The 23,298-nt window shown below is 44.5% G+C and overlaps 1 protein-coding gene across 1 annotated transcript in view; it reads left to right on the top strand.

Moving 5' to 3' along the window:
• The window catches only part of LOC123056685 (probable leucine-rich repeat receptor-like protein kinase At1g35710), a 44,658-nt gene that overhangs the window by 2,313 nt on the left and 19,047 nt on the right, over positions 1-23,298 (top strand). The window contains exon 3 of the mRNA XM_044479994.1: positions 4,826-4,951. Coding sequence (XP_044335929.1) covers positions 4,826-4,951 — 126 coding nt within the window. The remainder of the gene's footprint in view (positions 1-4,825; positions 4,952-23,298) is intronic.

The raw sequence follows: 23,298 nt of genomic DNA, 5'->3' as shown, positions 1-23,298 counted from the left end.
TGCGCCCATTATTGAGCATTTCTGTAGTACTTGTCTTCCATTGTTGTAAAACAATACTGACTAGGAAGTTCTGTGTATTTGCTAGTACTTTGATGTGCATGTTATTCAGTTTTTGGGCGCTAGACGTGCAAATTACAGATGAATCAGTGCAACATTTACTTTCTGATTGTGTGGTAAGTATATTTGGATGGAAGTAAATGGGTTCTTTAGAATAAACAAAAAAATAGCTGTAAAATGGTTAGCGATTTTGGAACGGAAAGGATGTTCTAAGAATTTTTGTGGATTATTGTTTGGTTTCGTGCGAAATTGTTGTGGAACTCCCTTGATCCAAACAATCCTAGATTTATAAAGCTTCACAATACTTTATAGAGATACTTTATACCATATTTCTGCACAAACGTAGAAAAACCTCATTATATGAATAAAAATATAAGGAATTCCTCATTGGTGAAAATGCCTGGATTCTGAAACCGTTCACATTTTTTTCAGCTGATTTGTGTTCTGGACGATGCTTTGCAAGTAGTGAGAGTGTTTGACTTGTCTTTCATTGTTCCCAAGTAAAGATTAGTGACTTTGTGGTTTTTCAGAAATCAAAACAAATATGCTAGTTCTTCACTTCTCAGACAGACTTGAAGAAGCTTAAGAGGAATCCACCATTAGTGAAAATGCCAAGTGTTAGCGAGCTTTTAGACACTCATCCTTTAGTCGGCGTGCTTCCCGCTGTTGTACGCGCTCCTTTGTTGCACAACACAAAAGAAACAGTAAAAGTACATGTCACAACTTATGGAAGGCTCAATGGCAACTGGTGTATGGATTGTTTCCACTGGACTAGTAATGGTATGTTTCTGCTTCAAGACCACTATATTATATTTTGTTGGAGTATACTAGCAAAGTGCCCATGTGTTGCAACGCGAGAAAAAAATGACATGTTGCGGAGATGAGGTTGTGCAAGGTGATGCCTGCCACCTCGTACTCGGACGCGATTTTATCATGTAGCCATACACCAGACATCACAGTGTAAGTGAGCACGAGGTTCGAGTGCTAGCCTGCTAGGCATGGATACCGGATAAAACATCCGGAAATCCTTTCTTGCTCACTTTTGTGGTTTGCAGAGCTTTTCGCTCGTGTCATTGGATCCCTTCTCCAGCTGGGAAACCAGTTACTGCATCCAACCCCTCCTGGATATGTGCATGTTATCCATTGTGTCTTTCTCGCTTCCATATCGGAGTTCACCAGAGTCTTTGTTAACGGCGGCTGGCTCGCCAGTTATCCTATTGTTTTGATCAACAATAGAATGAAAAACTGAAGGGAGCAAACTCGCAACACGAGAAGAAGTTTAACTTATCAGATAAAATAGCATCATGATCACTTGGGCATTGGTAACTCTTTCTTTTCTGACAACTCATATGACTTGCCCTGGCATTGAAGGAGAACATGAACCCATCCGTTTATGTACAAAATAAGCATCATCCTATTTTAGTCCCATTAGCCTGCAACAAAATCTACTGGAATATTCATATCAAAAGGAGAGGAGGATATCTTCCGAACTGCAATAAAAAGGTACACACTAGAAACCGGCATCAAATTATATATTGCCAGGGAAGTGGTCTTCGGAGATCTTCAGCAGCAACGCACTCCTCACCTCTCTATATTGACGTGAACACCCCATATAGATACACCAAGCAAACAACCATCACAGTTCACATACACTGATTTCTACTCATCCCCCAAAAAAAATCTTAAAAAGTTGAGGAGGCAATCCACGTGCGGTTCAGACATGAATATGCACCAGTTTTTGGCTCTTGTGGGCGTAAAGGAGTCGAAACTTAATGCAACATAGCGAATACTGTAGCATTTTGCTTGCGCTAAAGCACCACGTCTCTAAGGCCCTGTTTGGTTCATAAGTCCTAGCCCAACAACTTGCTGGTACAACATCATCATATTTCTAATGATTTTCTAGTCAGCTTGCTGGTACAACAACTCGCTTAGTATAAAAACTGATGAAATTTCATTTTAATGGGCGAGGTGGGACTATTAAATTGTGGACGAACCATAGATTTTCACACACTCGGGAATGAACCCTGTTGGCATGATGCTCCGGATGTGTAGTAGTTGGTTGTGAGTTCAATTGACGCTCATGATTAACTATTTTTTTAGCCGATTCAAGGACCATAGGAGACCAGGCGGTGGCAAGAGGCAGCCCTTGCTGAGAGGTCCCTTTGCCGAGTGTTTTCTCCGGCACACATAGGAAACTAAGGGCTTGTTTGCTGAGTGCTTGATGAAATACACTTAACAAACAACCTTTTTCCCATGATCGATCGTGTAGTCAGGGTGAAATATTAGTATTGTAGCACTTGTGTACTCCTGAGTATTTTCCAACGAATTCCACAATATATGATGCTTTGTTATGTACAAAAATATTCCTAAGATTTTGGATGGAAAGTCAAATTATGGAAGAAAATCCTGCACCATAAAAGGAACCAACGAAAAAGAGAAATTGGAAAAACAAAAGAAATGAAGAAGACGGAAAATGCGTAACTACCAATTTCCTTTCCCGCAAAAAAGATTCCATTTCTTCTTATTCAAGAAACACGGTGTGGGATAAATGAATCACATTCCAGGCACCTTGCTGAACAAACCCTACCTAAACCCTATCTTCTATGCTGCCACTTTGCTCCATGGCCCTCCTCGCCGCCGGCCACCGTGCCTCTGTTGTCATCCGCCCAAGGGCCGCGGCTGTGACGTTCTCCTCGACCAAGCGGAGCTCCTCCTCCTTCTCCCGAAAGCTTCAGGAGAGGACCAGAAGATAGATGTGAGGCCCACAAGCCTAGGAGGCATGACCTACCCCCTGGTCGTGGCATTCAGGCTTGTGGGGCCATGCAGCTCCGTTTGACCTAATTTCCGGCCTATAAATTCACATATATGCCAAAACCCTTGGAGCGAGACCAGAAATAATTGTATCGCTACTACAAGGCTCTGTTCCGAAGCGATCCAATCTGGATGCCTTTTTCGGCACTCTACAGGAGGGGGAACCCATCCACAGAGGCATCTTCGTCAAACTTGCTGCCTTCATGGTGACGTGCGAGTAGTTCATCCTCGGGGTTGAGGGTTTTACCAGTAGTTATGTGTTTGATCTCTCTCTCATGTTCTTGATGTATTCTGATCAAAGTTTAAAATCGCGGGCGAATCTAAGCGATCGCGCCGCTATCGCGGATCTGGAACCTCCTCGCGATTTGCTGCCTTCCCAAAATCGCGGGAGATCGCGTCGCTATCGTGGGCGATTGCGCCGTTTCTTCCTTACCTGTCGCGGCAAAAATTCTGGCCGCGATTCCCTCTCGCCCGCGATCTTAAACTTTGATTCTGATGTTGATTGTATCATGAGCTTTATTAATAATTGGATCTTATGATGTTCATCTCCCTCTATTCTTTTTGTGGTGAATTGAGTCTTGATCTTTGAAGTTTCTTTATGTTGAATTGAGTATTTTGGATTTGAGATCACTAGATGTGTGTCTAGTAATTAACTTGTGGATACCGCCCTGACAATGAGGTAATCTAGGCATAAAGGTTGAACGATATGTATGATATGATGTTGTCGTAGTACGATCTCCGCGACTATTCGTGAAACTTTGGGGGTGGTTCAATATATTGATTGGAAAGGCAACTTTAAGGTGGTTTGCTACCTACGCATTTCATCATATTTTCTCCGATAGAATAGAAACTTCGAAGTGATTCTTTGTGGCACCTTGAGGTATTATCATGTGGTTTAGTTATGTTAGTGATGTCGAGAGATTGCACTAGTGAAAATATGAATCCTATGACTTATTTTCAAGTATTGAGACACCGATTTTACTCACTTTCATTACCTGCTACCTTGCTATTTTTGTTTATAAAAGCTATTTCTACTATTCATATATTACATATATATCACCCTCTCTTCGCTGAAGTCGTGCACTTATACAATTGACAACTGTATTGGGTGTATTGAAGATACAAGATATTTGATTGCGGAGTTGTTTGAGAGAGAACCACCTCCTTCCTACACCTCTCGCGGATTGGTAAATCTTAGGTCATCCATTTGAGAAAAATTTACTACTGTTCTACAAAACTCTCCACTCTACTCTTGAGTCCTCAACAAAGTCTACAAGAAGAAAGTTGCGCAATAGACATTAAGCTTCTTCATGATTACATTGAATGCATTCTAACCATTTATTATGTGTGAATTTGAATTAAAATGTAAATTTCCAAACTTGTGGATTTGAAAGTATGATGAATGACATGTGTTTGATACAAAGAAATTGAGTTGTTTTTTATGGCAATTGGTTTTGTACATGTATGTATTCACTAGTGGAGAGAGAAATAGCAAAAAACAAATTATATGGATAGGTTTATAGAGGGACTGCTGCAGCTGCACACCTTTCTCTTTCAATAAATTTTAGACCTGAATATCTAGTGAGCGTCACATTTTTTGGCATGAAAGATCAAACATCTTTTATGGAAAATTATATTTGTTGAGGGTGACAAGTTTAATTAGCGAGGCAAGTCCGTCTCAGTTTATTGTTTTGCCAAAAAATCCGACTCAGTTTATTGTTTTGCCAAAAAATCCGTCTCAGTTTAGGCATGAAAAATCAAACGTTTTGCAAAACAATTACCATCTCTAAATATCTGACATCAGATGTCTAGCATTTCTGTAAAAATATTAGAGGAGCCTCTAAACACACTTATTGGGAGAGTTTTTTCTAGAACACGCTGGAGATGCTCTAAACTCCTTGAAAATACTTTTTTTATTAAAAAAACCATCTGAAAAAACTCTTTCCTGTTGATGAAGGAACACTCCTCTGGCCCCTCCGCCGCTGCGCTCCGCGCCAAGTCCGACTCCCTCCGCGCCGCCACGCACGACGGCGAGATCGTCGGCGTCCTCAACTCCGTGATCCAGTCCCACCACCGCGACCTGGTACGTCCGTCCGCCGCCCATCGAGTTCCCCAATCTGCTGGTACTCCAGGAGGGGCGGTTTCTAGGTGATTTTGGTATCCGATTCGTTTATTCTTCCGGTCCTGCTTATAAACTAAGGGTCAGACTATATCACATCTAGTCTATATCACATCTAAGTTGACATAAACACTCTTTGTGATCTTGTTTGTTTGTTTGTTTGTTGGTCTCGAATTGTTTGTTTGTCGAGATCTCGTGTTAGTAGGAAGCGACGGAGACTCGTTTGGTGCTCACGCCCTTCCCTAGCGGGCTGTGGCCCATTGGCAGCTAGGTTGTTATAGGTTTTTTGCTACAGATTTTTTGCTAGGCCGCGTTTTAGAATGCTACAGGTCGCTAGGTCGCTAGGTCGCACAGGTTCTTCTTTTGAGGGAAGTCTACACATGCATTGCTAGGTAGCTACAGGTTGCTTGCTAGCTCATTTTTTTTGCGGGCGTTGTTAGCACTTTTTTCCTCACGAACATCTAGAAAAGTTTGCGAATTTTAAAACATTGACTGTTGACCAACAAACGTTGACTTTAAAAAACCATAAATTTGCAAAGTGTTCATTAAAATAAAAATATAATGAATTTTAAAAAGTTCATAATTTTTTCAAAAGTTCACAACTTGAGAAGGTTCGTAATTTGAAAAAAGTTCACAAAAATAGTTCTTAAAAATTAACGAATTTGAAAAAAGTCATGACTTGGCAAATGACGTAATTTGAGGGGAAAAGTGAAAATTAAAAATTTCATGAATTTAAAAATGTTAACATTTTTTGGAAAAAGAGTTCACAATAGGGTTCAAGAAATTTGTAAAAATTTCATGAATTAAAAAAAACAAAATTGGAAAAAGTTCATGCAACTGAAAAAAGATGAAAAGAAAGGGAAAAAATGAGGAAGCTGATCAAACCCGTGCCGAAAAAACTGCCCGAAAATAATTACTCTGTTTGTGAGAGCATTCAACTCTGTGAAGATGACAGCAAGAAAAATCATGGCATTATATCATTTCATTCATATAATGCTCCACTCCCTTACGCAGAGGAATATGTACTAATATGAGGGTGCCGTTGAGGAAGGAAAACAACAAGAAGGAAATGATGATGGTCCTGGACAACTCTAGGGGGGAGGCAGGTTGTTGGCTCAAGATTCTACTACAAAAATCAAAGTAGATTCAAGAAACACAAACAATGTTCTATGCATCTTCTAGTCTGATGGGCACTTAGGGGAACAATATGATCTCTACGGTGACTGTCTTAGTTTTGACACGACTTACAAAACAAACAAATACAATCTCCCCTTCTCTCCCTTAATTTGTTGGAATAATTGGTCATGGTCAGAATTGCTTGTTTGCATGTGCAAGAGTTTAAAATGAAAGTATTGTTGGAAAATCATGTAGCAAAATCGCCCTTGGTGCTCTGATTGCTTGGCCATTGCTTTTCTCTCTACAACAACGACGCGGTTGACCTCTCCTGTATTTTAGTTTGAAAATAAAGGACAACAAAAAAAGCATGAGTGTCGCATATTTCTGTAGGCTTCGTGCCCACGTCTCACTGCAACAGCACCGTTGAAAAAAAATCGAATTTGTGCTCCCAATTAGTCAGCAAACATAATTTGTGGCCTGAAATTCCTACAACAGGCCAGTTGCATCCTCCCTTGTCAGGAAAACCTATGGGCCGGTTGCGAGTCGAGGGTGTGGCTTGCTACTCGAATGAAAACAACTACACACCCAATTTGCGAGTCGAGTGGGGACACATAAATGTGATAACAACAACAAAAAATGGGCCCCAGTTGCGAGTCAAGGGTGGACATGCAACTGTGATAACAACAACAACAACAACAACAACAACAACAAAATGGGCGCAATTGCGAGTTGAGGGTAAACTTGCAACTGGGACAAAAATAACTACGGGGACCTATTGCGAGTCGACGATAATTTTGATCGGTTGAGGGTGGGCTTGAAATTGGGAAGAAAACAACCACAGAGGCCCAGTTATGATAGACTAGCATGGGCTTGCAACTCGCAGTAGAAAATACAACAAACAATTATGTGCTCAGCTGCATGTCGAGGGTGGACTTGCAACTGGGACGCAAACAATTATGAGCCCAGTTGCGAGTCAAGGGTAAGATTGCAACTAATGAAACACAACTACATGCTTGGTTGCGAGTCGACGATGGACTTGTAACTGAGATAAAAACAACTACGTGGTTCAGCTGCGGGTCGAGGCTAGTCTTGCAACTAGGATGAAAATAACTATGGGGCTAGTTGTGGGTCGATGCTGAGCTTGCAAGTGGGACACAACACCTATAGGGCAGGTTGCGGAGTTGGGGTGTGGACTTGCAACCGAGACAAAAAGAAAACTACGAGGGTAGTAGTATGACTATGATGGGCTTGCAGCTAACACAAAACAAAGAAAAAACTATGGGCCTTGTTGTGAGTCGAGGGTGGACTTACAACTAGGGAAAAACAACAACGAACCTAGGTGTGAGTCGAGGGTGGAATTGTAACTGGGACAACATAAGAACTACGAGCGCAATTCCGAGTCGAGTGTGGACTTGCAACTGAGATGAAAAACATATTACCGGACCAGTTGCGAGACGTGGGTGAGCTTGCAACTAGGACAAAACACAGCCCTCAGTTGCGAGTGGAGGGGTGGCTTACAACTCAGATAACTATGAGTTCAGTTGCGTGTCAAGTGTGGACTTGCAACTGGGACAACTACGAAACTATGAGCCCAGTAGTGACTCAAGGGTCAAGTTGCAACCGGAATTAAACAAGTTATATGGTTACAATTGCAAGTCAAGGGTGAACTTACAACTGGGACAAAAAAACAAAACACATGCACCCGTTACGAGTCGAGGGGTGGACATGCAACTCGGACAACTATGAGCTAGTTGCGAGTCGAGGATGGACTTGCAACTGGGACAACTACAAAACTACGAACCCAGTTGTGAGTCAAGGGTGGACTTGCAACTGGGACAACATAAAAACTTTGGGCACAGTTGCGAGTAGAGTGTCGACTTGCAACTAAGATAAAAACATACTACCGACCCCGTTGTGAGTCGATGGTGAACTTGCAACTAGGACGAAAATACATGCTCTAGTTGCAAGTCAAGGGGTGGCTTGCAACTCAGACAACTATGAGTTTAGTTGCTAGTCAAATGTGGACTTGTAACTCAGACAACTAAGGAACTACGAACCCAGTTACGACTCAAGGGTCGACTTGCAACTAGGATGAAACATGTTATGGGTCTAGTTGTGTGTCAAGGATGGACTTGCAACTGGGATGAAAAATAGAACACATGCACTAGTTGCGATTTGCGGGTGGACAACTACGAGCCCAATTGCGAGTCGAGGATGGACTTGCAACTGGAACAACTATAAAATTATGAGCCTAGTCGTGATTCAAGGTTCGACTTGCAACTAGGATGAAACAAACTACAGGACGAGTTACGAATCAATGGTGGACCTACAACTGGCAAAAAAGTCAACCCTTAGTTGTAAGAAATGGTGGACTTACAATTGACATGAAAAAGTGATACTCGGTTGCAACTTGAGGATGAACTTGCAGCAAATGCAAAAAAGTAAGGACCAGTTACAATTCAAAAGAAACATCGTGACCAGTGGCAAGTCGAGGGTGGACATACAACTAGAGACAAAAAATGCAAGTTGTGAGTTGAGGATGGACTTACAACTGGGACAACTAAAAACTATGAGACCAGTTGTGAGTCAAGGTTCGACTTACAACTGGGATAAAAGAAGCTACAGACCTAATTGTGAGTCAAGGATGGACTTGCAACTAGGATGAAAGACAAAAACACAGGCCTAGTTGCGAGTCAAGGGCGGGTTTGCAACTGGGATAAAAAAATACAGGCCTAGTTGCGAGTCGAGGGTGCACCTGTAACTGAGACAAGTATATAAAACTATGATACGAGTTGTGAGTTGAGGTTGGACTTGCAACTGGGATGAAAAACAAACACATCCCAGTTGCGATTCGAGGGTAGACTTGCAACTGGGGAATCAACAAACTATGGGACCAGTTGCGAGTCGAGGGTGGACTTGCAACTGGGACAACAACAAATTATGATCCCAGTTGCGAGTCGAGGATGGACTTGCAATTAAGACAACTATGAAACAGATGACCCAATTGTGTCAACTTGCAACTAGGATGAAACAAACTACGGTCCCAGTTGCGAGTCAAGGGTGGACTTGCAACTGGGATGAAAAACAAAACAAGTGCCTAGTTGCAGGTCGAGGGTCAGCTTGCAATTGGGAGAAGTAATGAACCCAATTGGCGAGTTAAAGACGGATTTGCAATTGGGACAACTACGAAACTACAAGCCCAGTTGTGAGTCAAGGGTCGACTTGCAACTAGGATGAAACAAACTACAATTCAAGTTGCAAGTCAATTGTGGACTTGCAAGTGAGATGAAAGACAAAACACAGGCCCAGTTGCGAGTCAAAAGGTGGGCTTGCAACTCGGAGGGGTGGGCTTGCACCTGGGACGACTACGAGCCCAATTGCGAGTCAAGAGTGGACATGCAACTGAGACAACTACGAAACTACGAGGCCAGTTGCGAGTTAAGGGACGATTGGCAACTCAAATGAAACAAGCTATGAGCCAGTTGCAATCAAAAGGTAGACTTGCAACTGGGAATAAAAGCAAAACACATGCTCTAGTTGTGAGTAGAGGGTGGGCTTGCAACTTGGACAACTATGAGTCCAGTTATGAGTCTAGGGGGACTTGGAACTGGGACAACTACGAAATTACGAGCCAGTTGCGAGTCAAGGGTCGACTTGCAACTGGGATGAAACAAGCTATGTGCCCAGTTGCGAGTCAAGGCTGGACTTGCAACTGGGATGAAAAATAAAAACACATGCTCCAGTTGTGGGTCGGGAGTGGGCTTGCAAGTCTGACAATTACGAGCCTAATTGCGAGTCAAGGGTCGACTTGCAACTAGGATGAGGCAAACTACATGCCAAGTTGCGTGTCAATAGTGGACCTGCAACTGGGATGAAAAATAAAAACACATGCTCCAGTTGCGAGTCGATGGTAGACTTGCACCTGGGACAACTACGAAACTACGGGCCCAGTTGCGACTCAATGGTCGACTTTGTAACTAGGATGAAACAAACTACATGCGAGTTGTATGTCAAGGGTGGACCTATAACTGGGATGAAAAATAAAACATAGGAAAAATAACCGCGGTCAAAGATCAATCAGTGAGAAGATGGGGAATAAGCTTCATAGTCGAGCCCCCCAAACACCAACATATATAGGCCCATGTGAAAATAAATGCGAGAACATGAGACACAAAATAAACGGGACAAGAGGACGCGCGACAAACAAGAACAAGCTGACGGCATGATCGAGTTTGCGTGAACATTAAAGCAAAAAAATCAGACAGTTATAGACTTAGGTGAGCTAAAACTTATCTAGATTAGATTTAGCAAATTTGAAATAAAAAATCTAGTTACACTCCTCTCTAGCTACACGGTCAAACCAAAATAAAAGAAAACAGAGAACAAAAAGACATGTGTCCTTGCACAAAAAGGCTAAGCCCACAAAAAAAATCAATACGCAAGACATAATAATGGCCCACTAAAAAAATGTCATATCGTGTCTCATTGCTTCATGAAGGACAAACAAAAAACACGACGCAAGGACAACGAGCATGACTCGGAAGCATGTGTATCTAACAGTATATGAATTAGATGAAAAATTGTTAACTCTCATTTAGATAATAATTAACAAACCAATCCGAAATTAGACCTCAGACCGCGCTGCGAAAACGGCCTAACAGAAGACACACGCGCGAAAAGGTCGACAAATAGACATCAAACACACAACGTGACACAGAACGCATGTGACAAAATAACATGGAATCAAGATTTGCACGACATTTAAAGCAAACATATGGCAGAATGAAAACAAGTTCATGAATTTTAAACAAATAAATAAAGAATAAAAGGAAAAAATAAAGGAAAAGGTGAAAATAAAAAATATAAATACAAAAAAATCATGAATAAAAGTGTATAATTTAAAACAAAATAATGAAATAAAAAACAAAAAAGGAAAATAAAACAGAAACGAAAAAGAAAAACAAATACTGGGAGTCAAATGGGGAAAAAACGAGAGGATTGTAAAACTGCAAGCTGATCCTAAGCTCACGTCACTACTGGCCGGCTCTGTGCACGATAATAGACGATAATAGACTAGAACAATTTCTGGGAAAATGAACGACAAAACACATGGGCTGAACAAACATACGGCCTAACACACACACAAGGCCGGCGGAACACATGGGCCTGAACAAACACACAGACAAACACAGACATACGTGCGTAAATCGCGAAAGAAACCAACACAGCGCTAAAACAAGGAATCGTGATTATTGTATCCAACGGCTGTGGATTTAGATGTGAGATAGTTATTTCACATCTAGATGTGAAATAGCAAACCTGATAAACTAATCATGTATTCATGTGCGATTATTCTTCTGGGTAGTATAGATTTCGGCGCCGCTGCTCCTGAGATTGATCTCCTTAGTTTAGTGGCTGCACAATTTTTGGTCCAACTAGGTAGGAAACGTGCCCTGGCACTAGCAGTGTTAGGCATGATATTGATATTTACTACTTATTCAGCAAGTGAGGCAGGTGGATGATCAGAAATTTCACAACTTGGGGTAGGATACACGCCTTGACATGATAAGTAGATATAATCTCAACCACTTAGCTTGTGAGCAGATTTAATTTAATCTCATTCTAAGTGCATTGAACAGGTCAGCAATTGGGCCTTTTACATTGAGCAAACTATTCAAAGATGATGCAACCGTCTAAACCATGTTCGTGTAGTATGTTCATGCATCAGTTTGTTTGTGCTGGAGCATATCAGCAAGATCAATCTAAAATCTCCCTCCGCCCCTTAATAGATAGCATATACACTCAGTTAAAAGATCAATTATTTCTACGTTTGACCAAATACATGTAGAGCTTCAGACACCACTCCAAAATTAAAATAGAACTCGTGGGACATTGGATCATGCAGAGATTTAAATTTTCTTCTAATTAGTAGTGTTTTAGCATTTGCTGTTTGCTTCTTATCTGTATGAAACTTCTTATCCTTCAATAAAAAGGAAATATTACCATCATTGCATTATGTAGTTTGATATCGGGAGTTTCTTTTAAGCTAATACTGCCGACCGGCATTTAACGATACTGTAAAAGTAGCATAAATCGTATTTAAGTGATATCCGGTCTCCTGAAAGAAATCTTTCTGCACATCCGTTTTTGGAAAGCATCCAAGGAAACACAGCCGATGAAGCTAACAGTCGATGACGAGTTTAACATATAGAAATTATTCAGATAGCAAATTGATTAGTTTCACCGGGTATTCTTTACCAACGAACTGCTCCAGGATCAATTGAGATTCATGTAGGTTTGAAAATAAAGCAACACCGGTATATTAGACTGCACATGATGGGAATAATTATTACTATGAATACCTTCTCTATGCACATAGAACAGGGGAGCCAACAAGTCTGGTAATTGTAGCCTGCGCAGTTCGGGTCAATAGCTCCTGTGCGACGTTTTTAAGGTGAATTGGTAAGAGTGCGACGTTATTCGAGCGAATGGCTGTGGTGCGACAATTTTAAGCAGGTAAATAGCCCACGCACGACATGGCTGTTAAATGTGGTTAAATTGGTCGTCAACCAAGCCCGCCCGTTTATGTTAGGACATGTGGGTCCAACTTAATTGTTCCTCAAAACAGCTGACCGTGTCCTGCCGCCCGACCGTGCCAGGCCCGCCACTCTGCCCCCTTCTTCTCCGGTGGCGGCGGATCTTGCGTTCTCGGTGGCGGCGACGGAGCCCTCGTTCTCAACGGCGGCGGAGCCTTCGTCCTCAGAAAATGGTGAGTGAATTCAAACCCTAGTCGCCCTCCCGTTCCTCTCTCCGACCCGTAGATCTCAGCTCTTTCCTCTGTTTTCGCTTGCGGAATCGATAGGTTGTGAGGGGAGCCCGTGGGCATACTGAGATGGAGCTGCCAGATTCAACTTCGAATAGGTAATGCGCCTCTCTCCGATCCAATTTTGCATGCAATTAGGGGGTGTCCTCGTTTGCTCTTTCTCACAGGATCATACTGTCCGCCACTGACAGAGGGGATGCTGCCGCTCGGACCTTCGAATTGACAGTCAATTTCTTTCCATCAAAGGCAAAATTAGTTGATGGTAGCATACAGAACATTGAGAGAGACACTATTGTTAAATGGGAGGTTGAGTTTACAGAGATTGATCCACAAGTTCTACAGAACATGGGAGAGACGACAGTGAAGAAATGAGTGGAAAAAATTGAGGAGAATATTGTTTGGGGTCCAGAGCAAGAAGTATCACTGTTGCGGTTTGATGATTGGAAAGGAGAGTATGTGAGAATAGAAGATGGTGAACAGATTGTTGAAGAAATCAATCGGCAAAATGGCTGGACAAGCAAATGGGCTAATTTTTTTGCTGAGCTCGTTGATCTGAACATTTTTTTGAAGGTTGGATATGTGCCATCACAATTGGCTGCGCAGATGGTAGATGATGATTGGGCTACACAGAGGCCATTGATTCCTATGTGTACTGAACTAGTAATACCCGAAGAGGGACGGGTGACTGAAACTGAAACTGAAACTGCATCAACTGTTGATTGGAATGTAGTTGAATTAGATGAGCCTACTGATTTGGTCATTGCACCAATGCCTGACATTGAGATGGCCAAACTTTTTGGCATTCCAGTTGATGACAGAGATAAGCAGGAGAGGGGTGAATCTAGTTTGCCTGCTAATGCTGATGAAGAAGTAGATGGACAGTTGATGGAACAAGCTGCAGATGAGGTAGATGATGCACATGATGATGACCTGGTGCATGTGTATGACAAAGAAAACCCTATCATTAAAGTAGGCAAGTTGTTCCCAAGCATGAAGGAGTTTAGGATGTGTTTCAAGACTTATGCAGTGAAACATGAGTTTGATGCCAAGACTATTTGGACTGATAGAAAGAAGTTTTATGCGAGGTGCAGAGGATTTGATGGTAGTGTGAAGCCTTGCAAGCGGTACATATCTGCTAGACTGCAACCTGATGGAAGTACTGTCAGGGTTAACCAAATCCCCAATCAATTTACTTCTATTACAAGTTCACAGAGAATATCAACCATGACATCACAACTTTCGGTTGCAGAAAAGATCACCCCAATTTTAGCCAAAACACCAAACACTACTGCCAAGAAACTCAAAGTAGACTTGAAAAAGATGTACCCCATTAAACTGAAATATACCACAGTGTGGAAGGCAAAACAAAGGGCAATGAAAAATTTATATGGTGATTGGGCAAATACATTTAGGATGCTTTACAACTTCAAAGCAGAAGTGAAAAAGAGGTCACCTGGCAGTGTTGTGGAGATAGATACAGAAGTATCAGCCGAAGGTGAAGTCAAGTTCTCCAAGTTTTTTATGGCTTTGAAGCCTTGCATCGATGGGTTCAAAGCAGGGTGCCGTCCATATTTGAGCATAGATTCATCATTTTTGACAGGCAAGTGGAATGGTCAGTTGGCAGCATGCAATGCTCTAGATGGACATAACTGGATGTTTCCTATTGCTGTTGGCTTGCTTCAGTCAAAAACAGAGGCTTCATGGACATGGTTCATGATCCATTTGAAAAGATGCCTAGGGCCAGTGCCACCTTTGGCTATACACACAGATGCATGTAAGGGGCTTGAAAATTCAGTGAAAAATGTTTTCCCACATGTTGAGCAGAGGGAGTGCTTCGGTCATTTGTGGATGAATTTGATCAAAAAATTTAAAGGAGAAGAATTTGGGCGCATGTGGCCAGCAGCAAGATCTTACATTAGACAAACACACAAATATCATCTTGATAAGATAATGGCAGCATGTGATGAGTTTGGTCCATGGCTGAACACCTACCATTCTTTGTTATGATACAGGTCAGCATTCAACACTGCCATCAAGTGTGACCACATCAACAATAATTTGGCAGAGAGTTGCAATAACAAGGTGAAGGAGTTAAAATATTTGCCTGTGCATGACATGGTTGACCAAATCAGGATCATGCTTATGCGGTTGTGGGAATTGAGAAGAAGGATAGGTGATTGTCTGCAAGGTGATAAGCTTCCAGCAGTGGTACAACAGGTGGTCAATAGGAGCAGATGTCTTTCACATTTGTTTGTTGAAAAATCTTCACCTTGGGGTGCTGAAGTTAGAGATAACAAAACTGGAAGGAGACATGTTGTTAACACTGAATTGCATGATTGCACTTGCCTCGAGTGGCAACACACTGGTAAACCATGTGAGCATGCCATTCTCTTCTTAGCATCCCAACCGAAGATAAACATGCACCCATATTTGCATGAATATTATTCGGTAGCAAGATTCAAAGCTGCATATGCTACTCCAATTCCAGCACTTACAGATCAGTCTCAGTGGCCTGAAGTGGACATTGAATTTTCCATGTGTCCTCCCTTGACGAAAAGAAAGGCTGGCAGGCCTAAATAGAGTAGATTCAAGGCATGGTTTGAGAAAGGTGGGAGTAGTAAGAAGGGAAAGAAAGATGGGAAGCCAAAAAGGGCCCAAAAAGGTAACAAAAACAGATGCAAGTTGTGCCAGGAACTTGGGCACGGAGTGGGATCTGTCAAATGTTGTTACACTCCTGATAAGCCAAAGTATGTTCTTGTTTATTTGTCTGTGTTTTGATTTGGTGCTTTTTTCCAATTACTATATCTATAACATTTTCCCAATGGCCAGGAGGAAGCGAGCAAGTCAGCCCCTTGTTGTTGAACAATGTTGGCCAACAAAAAAAGCAAGAGTCAATGGCGGTAGAAAGAAGAGAAGTGTGCCTGAGCCTGAGCAGACTGAAGAAAATCCTGCTGCAGTCAACATTCAGACTGAGGAAACTGCTCTCGAGGTTGAAACTAAACCTGAGCGTGTTGAGATTCAGACTGAAGAAACCCATGTTGAGGTACACATCGAAGAAACTGAAACTGCTGTCAACATTAAGACTGAAGACACTGATCACGAGGGTGTTGGCGAGGTGTTGAAAAGACCAGTGAAGAAAACCAAGATGATCAGTGAACTTGTGTGTGTAGTAGAACCAAAAACAAGAAGTGGTAAGGTGAAGAAGGGCACGCGACGTGGTAGGAAGAGGTAGAACAGAGAACAATTTGAAAATTTGGGGCATGTAACAATATTTGTAACTTGATGCGTACTGGTAGTCACTATGTATCCCCGTATTTCTATTCGAACTTGTTTGATGGTACCTTGTCTAAACCAGCCAAATAAAATTCAAATTTAAATTCAAATTTGAGGGATGGGTATTGATGTTTTAATGCTATCTAAAGTACCTCAACTTAAATATGTTTGCTTGCTGATCATTCCGAGCCCTTTTGATAAGTTGAACTCATAGTCATGAAAATTGTGTCTCAAATGACCTCCAAAGGTAGGGTAAACGACCTCATATTTAAGCAAGTTTTTTTGGCACCTTGTCTAAACCAGCCAAATAATTTTTTCTACACATCTATCTACCTATATACTGTAAATCTAAAGTCTCACTATTTATTGAATTACTTTTCTATTATTATTTTTTTGAAAAAACAAGGTTTAATAGAAAATTATATATAAAACAAGTTTAAAACATGAAAATGAGAAAAGTAGGTTAAGATCTTTCTTAGTCAATCCAAAATGAAGTTTTGGTGAGGTTTTCACACTTTTCATTTTCAAAACCCCACCTACTCTCGGGTGCCCACTACTCTCTCCCTTGAACTCCATACTACATTGTTCAAGGAATGACAATTTTGTGAAGGATTTTTCGTAAAAATGTATGTAAACCATATTTATATTTTTTCTCGTTACTATACGACATAATAAGACTATGTGCGCAAGTTATATATTTTTTGATTTTTTTTTGAATTAGTTATGCTCAACCCTAATCAGTCAAAACCACTCTCAAAACCCCTCAAAACCCCGCACACTACCGGGTCGTCGATCGTTGTGCGTGGACGGTTGAGATCAGGCGCTAGGGTTAGCTACAGTGTGCATCGATCCGCATGAGACGCGCTGATTGGTTGAATCGGTGGGGTTTGGATCAGCCTCTCTTGTTGGGGCATCAGGACCGTTCATTTGAATCCAACGGCAAGAGTTGACGCGGTGCATGGAACAAGCCTACGCAGTGCCCTTTCCATCGTTGCATGCGTGCCCGTGCCTACCCTCAGCATGCATGCCCACCCGCAGAACTGCGCCCGTGCGTTGCATGCATGCCCTCGACGTAGCCCTGCTCCGCCACCCCCATCGACGCAGTAAGCTGTCACATGCCTACCATTAGAACCGATGCATCATCGCATCAAAGCATGCACCTGGCCACAATGCAGCATGGCGTGCTGTACATGGCGTGCTCCTCTTTGAGGATGCAATACTGGCATGGGGTATCGATGTGGGTATCGATGCAGTTCAAACGGCGTGCTGCCCGTTACAAGATGGGCAAATGAAGGCGTCCATTATTGTCACGTCTCCCATCGACCGAACATTGCCCTCTAGCCAGGCCTTAGCAAGATGTGCAAATTAATGGGCTACGACATGAATGCATGGGCGGCACACGTAGAGAACCCGGGGCAGGCGTGTCCCCTTGACCCACGACGGCACAGACGCATGCGTGAGCCTGTCCCCCTTGACCCGTGACCGGTGGCACAGAAGGATCGCAGCCCGTTTCCCACGCTCGTGTACACACTTTCATGGGGCGCCACCAAACGCCGCCCGCCCATTAATTCTACGGGGTGAAAACATGTCGCACTTCGGCTATTTAAGCCGGACACTATCGTCTTCCTCTCCCTCACCCCCTCATCCACACCCCATCCTCTGCCTCCTCTGCCCTCCTTCTTCCTTCTTCTCCATCAAACCTGATCGAGCCCTCGAGCCACCCCGCCACCATGCAGTACAACGCCCCCACCTACCGCTTCCCCCCAACCATGCCGGAAAGGCTCTACCCGGCCGGAGTGTATGTAGAGAGAACCCTTAGGGTTTGGGCGATCTCGAGGTGGAGGGGCGCAAGGGAGTTAACGGAGTTCTTCCATGCGGCCGGCTTCTGCCACCTCCCCCGCGGCTCTCCTCGGGTGTACCATCTTGAGAAGGTCAACCACAACGGCGTTGTGGTTGGGCTCCTCGCCACGTTCACTAACCCTTTCGATGCTTTCCATCTCCTCGGGCGAGTGTATTGGGTTGGTTGTGAGTTCATAGCTTTCACAACCTACAATATCTTCACCGATTTCAACGCCATCTTCCCCAACAACGGCGTTATGCACACGCTCCCGTACCCCATCAACAATGGGGAGGAGTGAAGGACGGCGCCCGGAGGAGCGAGGTGGCCCCGGAGGAGGAGGAGAAGAAGAACCCGAAGAACCCGCGTTTGGTGCCCCCTATCTATCTAGCTTGCTATAGATCTATCATATTAGTTTTTTAAGTTGTAATGGTTATGCTACTATTATTAAGTTTTATTAGTAGTTTAAGTTGTAAGGCTATCATGGAGTTGTAAGGCTATCGTGGAACTATGGGTTGCAATCGTTATGCTTCTATATAATCGTTATGCTACTATATATATTGTGTGTTTCGTGCTATTATTTGTGGATTGCTATGGGTTGTTTTTGCTTATTATTCGTGTATTGCTATGGGTTGCTACGGGCCCGGGTTTCTACACCCCAATCACCACACACACCATCTTCAAAATATTGGCCAAACCATGGACATGCAACTTGGAGCCCCATGCAAACCCACTATGGACATGGGTGCAACTAGGAAATGCAAACTAATTTACTTCGGGCACCCCATGCAAGCATGCAACTCATTTAGTTCATGGAACCGTAGACATGCATAAAAACAATTAACATTTAGTTTTAGTGCATCAAAAAATGATCCATCACAAAATTTAGTGCAAGAAAAAGGCCAAAATAAAAGGACAAGCAACATTTTATTGGGCCCCATTTTATTTGCCGAAGTTAGAGGTGGGCTGGTGCCCCTACGCGGGTGGGCTGGTCTTGGGCATGGTTATTTTCTCATGGCCCATTTTCTCACGGCCCAACATCTATTCGGCAGCCTAGTTTTGTTTTTTACTAGAAACTGAACTTGGGTGTGTACTCTGTTAACTGAAGAACAAAAACAGAGGAAACAGAGCATGAACACTGAATAGGGCCCCTGAGAATATCATTACAATAATTGAAGCAAGTTTTGCTTCACACTAATTCAAGTTCATCTAACAAATGGTCCCTGTCTAACTCAAACTACTGGGCACCCCTGAAACTAGTTGACACACTAACTGAAACTCTAACAAATTCTAGCAATTGATGAACATCAAGTAAAATAAACCCATAGCAATGACACAACCATAAAATGCTCCAGCCATCATATTTGCTTGCTGCTTAAAATCGATCAGATGCTTTAGTTGCTTGCCAATTTTCTTCAATTCACACTTCAGTTCTACACTGTGCATCATCGGATCAGCTCTGTCCGCCAAATTGGGGGCTTGTTCCACGGCAAGCCGCCCCCCAAAATTGAGCTCTTTGGTTCTGGTTGATCCCTCCAATTTCAACCTTTCAACATAGTCATCGAGCCACTCAAAATGCCCACATTTCTTCAGAACCTGAAAAACAGGGGGCCGGAGGCGCATGAATCCTAGATCCACCACCCAGATCCACCACCCTAATTTGAGGAATAAAGAAAGAAATCGAGAGAAATTAGACCATAGGATTGGTCAAGAACACAGATCTAACCTGCCCCGGCTGTGGCTTGCTCAAGCATTTCACAAACTCGCGCCCACGGTTGCCATTTTCTTCCCTCACACAAGTCAAACGCTTCAGAGGCTCCATGCGCGGGCAATCGGGGCATCTTGTCAACGGTAGTGGACCATACTGCGTCCATGATTGGCGGGAGGCCGAAGTCGAGCTAGACATCACTCGCCGGCGGCGCGCTTCATTGCCGGAGTAGAGGAAGAAGAAGGTGGGAAAGGAAAGGGGCAGGGCAAGCAATGGAGGGCGGGGGGGAGGGGTGGGGTGGGTTGGCTCGGGCTCGTTGCTGGCTCGGGTCGGGGCACGCTGATGAGCACGGGCATGCTTGCGTGGATAAGTTGTGGGTCCCACCCGCATGGGAGTAACTGCTAGGTCCTGTCGTGGTTCTAAGTCTGATAGTAATGTAGGGGGGTAAGTATGGAGAGGCAGGATCTTAGCTATGGAGAAGTTGTAAGCACACGAGGTTTACGAGTTCAGGCCCTTCTCGGAGGAAGTAATAGCCCTACGTCTCGGAGCCCGGAGGCGGTCGACTGGATTATGCGTGTATGGTTTACAGGGGTGTGAACCCTTTACACCGAGGAGGGGGGTGTCTTATATAGAGTTCGTCGGACCCCTCTCGCCCTCAGTTATGCAGGGTTTTAAATACATTAAGGTCGGGCGTTACCGATAACGCCCCTAATAAAGTGCTATGATGACCATAAAGGCTACTTAATAACCGACCGTTAGCATGTGGAGTGCCTTTAGGTCTCCTGGCCATTGAGTGGTTGGATCTTGGTCGAGTGATTGCTTCTTGGTCGAGTGTCTTCAAGTCTATCGAATGGAACACCTCCAAGTCGATTGAAAGGTGATTTCTTCTAGAGATGTCCTTGGGTAGGGCAGTTTGGACAGGTCCATGACCCTACCCTAGGTACATAGCTTCGTCATTAGCCCCCGAATGGATCGAGGTTTGAGTGGGGAAGGAGTTGAGAATCTTCCCGACTCATTTTTCATTCCATGAGCATATCTGGTTTCGGATCAATGAACCTGAGTGGTGACAGCAACTTCCTTTTCGGTCGCCTTGATCCATTCTTAGCTTTTTGTCGAGTGAGTTTCTTTACTTGAAAGGCTCCGAGTGACGGTGCGGAGGAGATCTTCGGTCTGACAAGTTGTTCTACTTCCCGCAGATTTCGCGGGATCCGAATTTTGGGAAGCGCGCGGGACGGTGGAGGCCGCAGTAATCGGATGGGATAGAGCGGAGCCGCCTCGAACCCCGCGCCACCTTTTTCGCCACGTATCGCGCGCGCGATTGTTACGGGATTTGACAGGGCCGCCCGGGCCTACCAGTCAGCCACTTGGAAGCGGCCTCATATAAGGCGTCGGACCGGGGTCTCTTCGAATAGTGCGTCCCCATTATCTCTTCTCCTCTTCACGCTCCCTCGCCGCGCTCGCTCTCGCCCCAGCGCCACCGCTCCGTACGCTTCTCGCCGGCGATGATGGGGAAGGAGAAGACGGTGGCTCTAGAGCGGGCGAAGAAGGCGACGGCAAGGTCGAAGGGGAAGGCGACCAGTCGGGGCGGATCCTCCTCACGAACCGGCCTGCCGAAGGGCTGGATCCAGGGCGACTGGATCCGCTCAACGATCACCCAAGAAGACCTCGACGACCTAGCCGAAGGAGGGCTGATCCCCTATGAATCGGCGCGGCTTCCGGGGAAGGAATCCGAGCCGCAACCTCGGGAGGGTGAGTGCACTCTCCTTGCCACCCACGTCGACCGTGGATTTTCCTTGCCTCCTCACCCTTTCTTTCGGGGATTTCTGAACTTCTTTGGGGCACAACTCCACCACTTCAATCCCAACACAATCGTTTATCTCGCCGCTTTTGTTTCTTTGTGTGAGAATTTCCTGGGTTGTCGGCCTCACTGGGGCCTTTTCAAGCACATTTTCACTTGTCACTCCCAGATGGTGAACAAGGCTAATCCGAGTGACGAGAGGACTCAACTGATTCAGATGTGTGGGGGTCTTGGTGTCCAGATGAGAGGGAAAAGCTCCTTTCCGGCCATGATTCTTCCTGACTCAGTTCGCGGATGGCAGTCGACCTGGTTTTATTACAAAGACCAGTCGACGCCAGGGCAGTCGACTGGCGTCCCTCCTTTCACCATGGACTGAGTGAGGAAACCCTCCCCTTTGAAGGTGCTCCCGGAGGAGAAGGAGCATGTGAGGGTGCTGGTAGAGCGAGTGGTCCAGCTTATCCGTGACGGGGTCACCGGTATGGATCTCTTGGAGGTCTTCCTTCTGCGGTGCATCCAGCCTCTTCAAGCTCGAGACCATTCGATGTGGATGTATTCGGGTCTTGAAGACTCCACTCGGATTCACCCGGAGGAGGTCGATGACGACACACTGGAGAAGTGGCTGTCGGGCATGACCGGGAACAAGGACAACCCAGGGGAGCCAGAAGAGTTCCTCCATTCGACCAGTCTCATGTACCGGAGAAGGTCTGATTCTAAGCTTTTGTTTGTAATTTGAATTCACTCGCGCAGTTGCCTATACTAAGTTGACTGACTTTGTTCTTCCTGCTTTCTTTCAGGCCATTATTGAAATGTATTCAATGACCAACGGAGAGCAAGAGCAGGACCCGGAAGGAGAGGCGAGCGGCCGCGACAGTGGCGAATGGGATTCTGACGGTGGAGGGGACGAAGAAAGCAACGACCCAAGTGACGAAGAAGAAGTCGAGTCACCTCCTCGCAGGGAGAGGCGGTCCAAACTTGACCAAGAACGACCGAGCGCCCGTGAAAAGGCGATTGCTCAAGCTGGTCAGTCTTCAAAGCGTCCTCGGACCTCTTCGCCAACTCCGACTGAAAAAGCGTCAAAGCATCCCAAAGTCGCAGAGCCGAAGCTTCGGAAGCCATTGCCGAAGATTAAGATTGACATCCCCATCGCTTCTGCGTGAGTGTCTCCCTTTATATTTACTCGACGCCATGTGCTGTTTGTTTTTCTTGTTTTAACCGGACAAACCTTGGAACTGTCAGCGCTGCTACTTCCAGGACCTCAGCTTACAGGGACGATGATGAGGTGATGGAGGATGCGGTCACTTCTAATCTGGGTATGATTTCTGCCATACTGTCTTTATTTTGGTTGATTCAACTGCAATGTGTACCATTGGGTGATGTGATTTTGTCGATTGAACTTGGAACAGCTCCTAACATTATTGACCTCCCTGATGATGATGATGAAGAGCCCGAGAGGCCTTTGACGAGGAAAAATAGGCAAGCTCCTGCGAGCGAGGTGCCACAATCAACGCCGAGGGCGGAGCCAGTCGTTCAGGACGCTGGCGACACCAATCAGGGTTCTGTTACCTTCGTCGTGCCATTGTCGAGTGCCTTGCCTTCCTCATCGACTGCTCAGGCCCTGTCGACCTGCCTTCAGTTTTTGCGACCCATCATGTCCCAGAGGACGAGGTGAATGCTGCCAGGGAAGCCATACGCCAGGCGGGCATTATGATGGAGAAGATGAAGACGGTGCGAGACGCCAGCCAAGCCACCTACGATG

The sequence above is a fragment of the Triticum aestivum genome, chromosome 3A (assembly GCF_018294505.1).
Source record: "Triticum aestivum cultivar Chinese Spring chromosome 3A, IWGSC CS RefSeq v2.1, whole genome shotgun sequence".
Taxonomy (NCBI): Eukaryota; Viridiplantae; Streptophyta; class Magnoliopsida; order Poales; family Poaceae; genus Triticum; species Triticum aestivum.
Note: the sequence above shows the minus strand (reverse complement) of the source record. Positions and strands in the feature narration are given on the sequence as shown.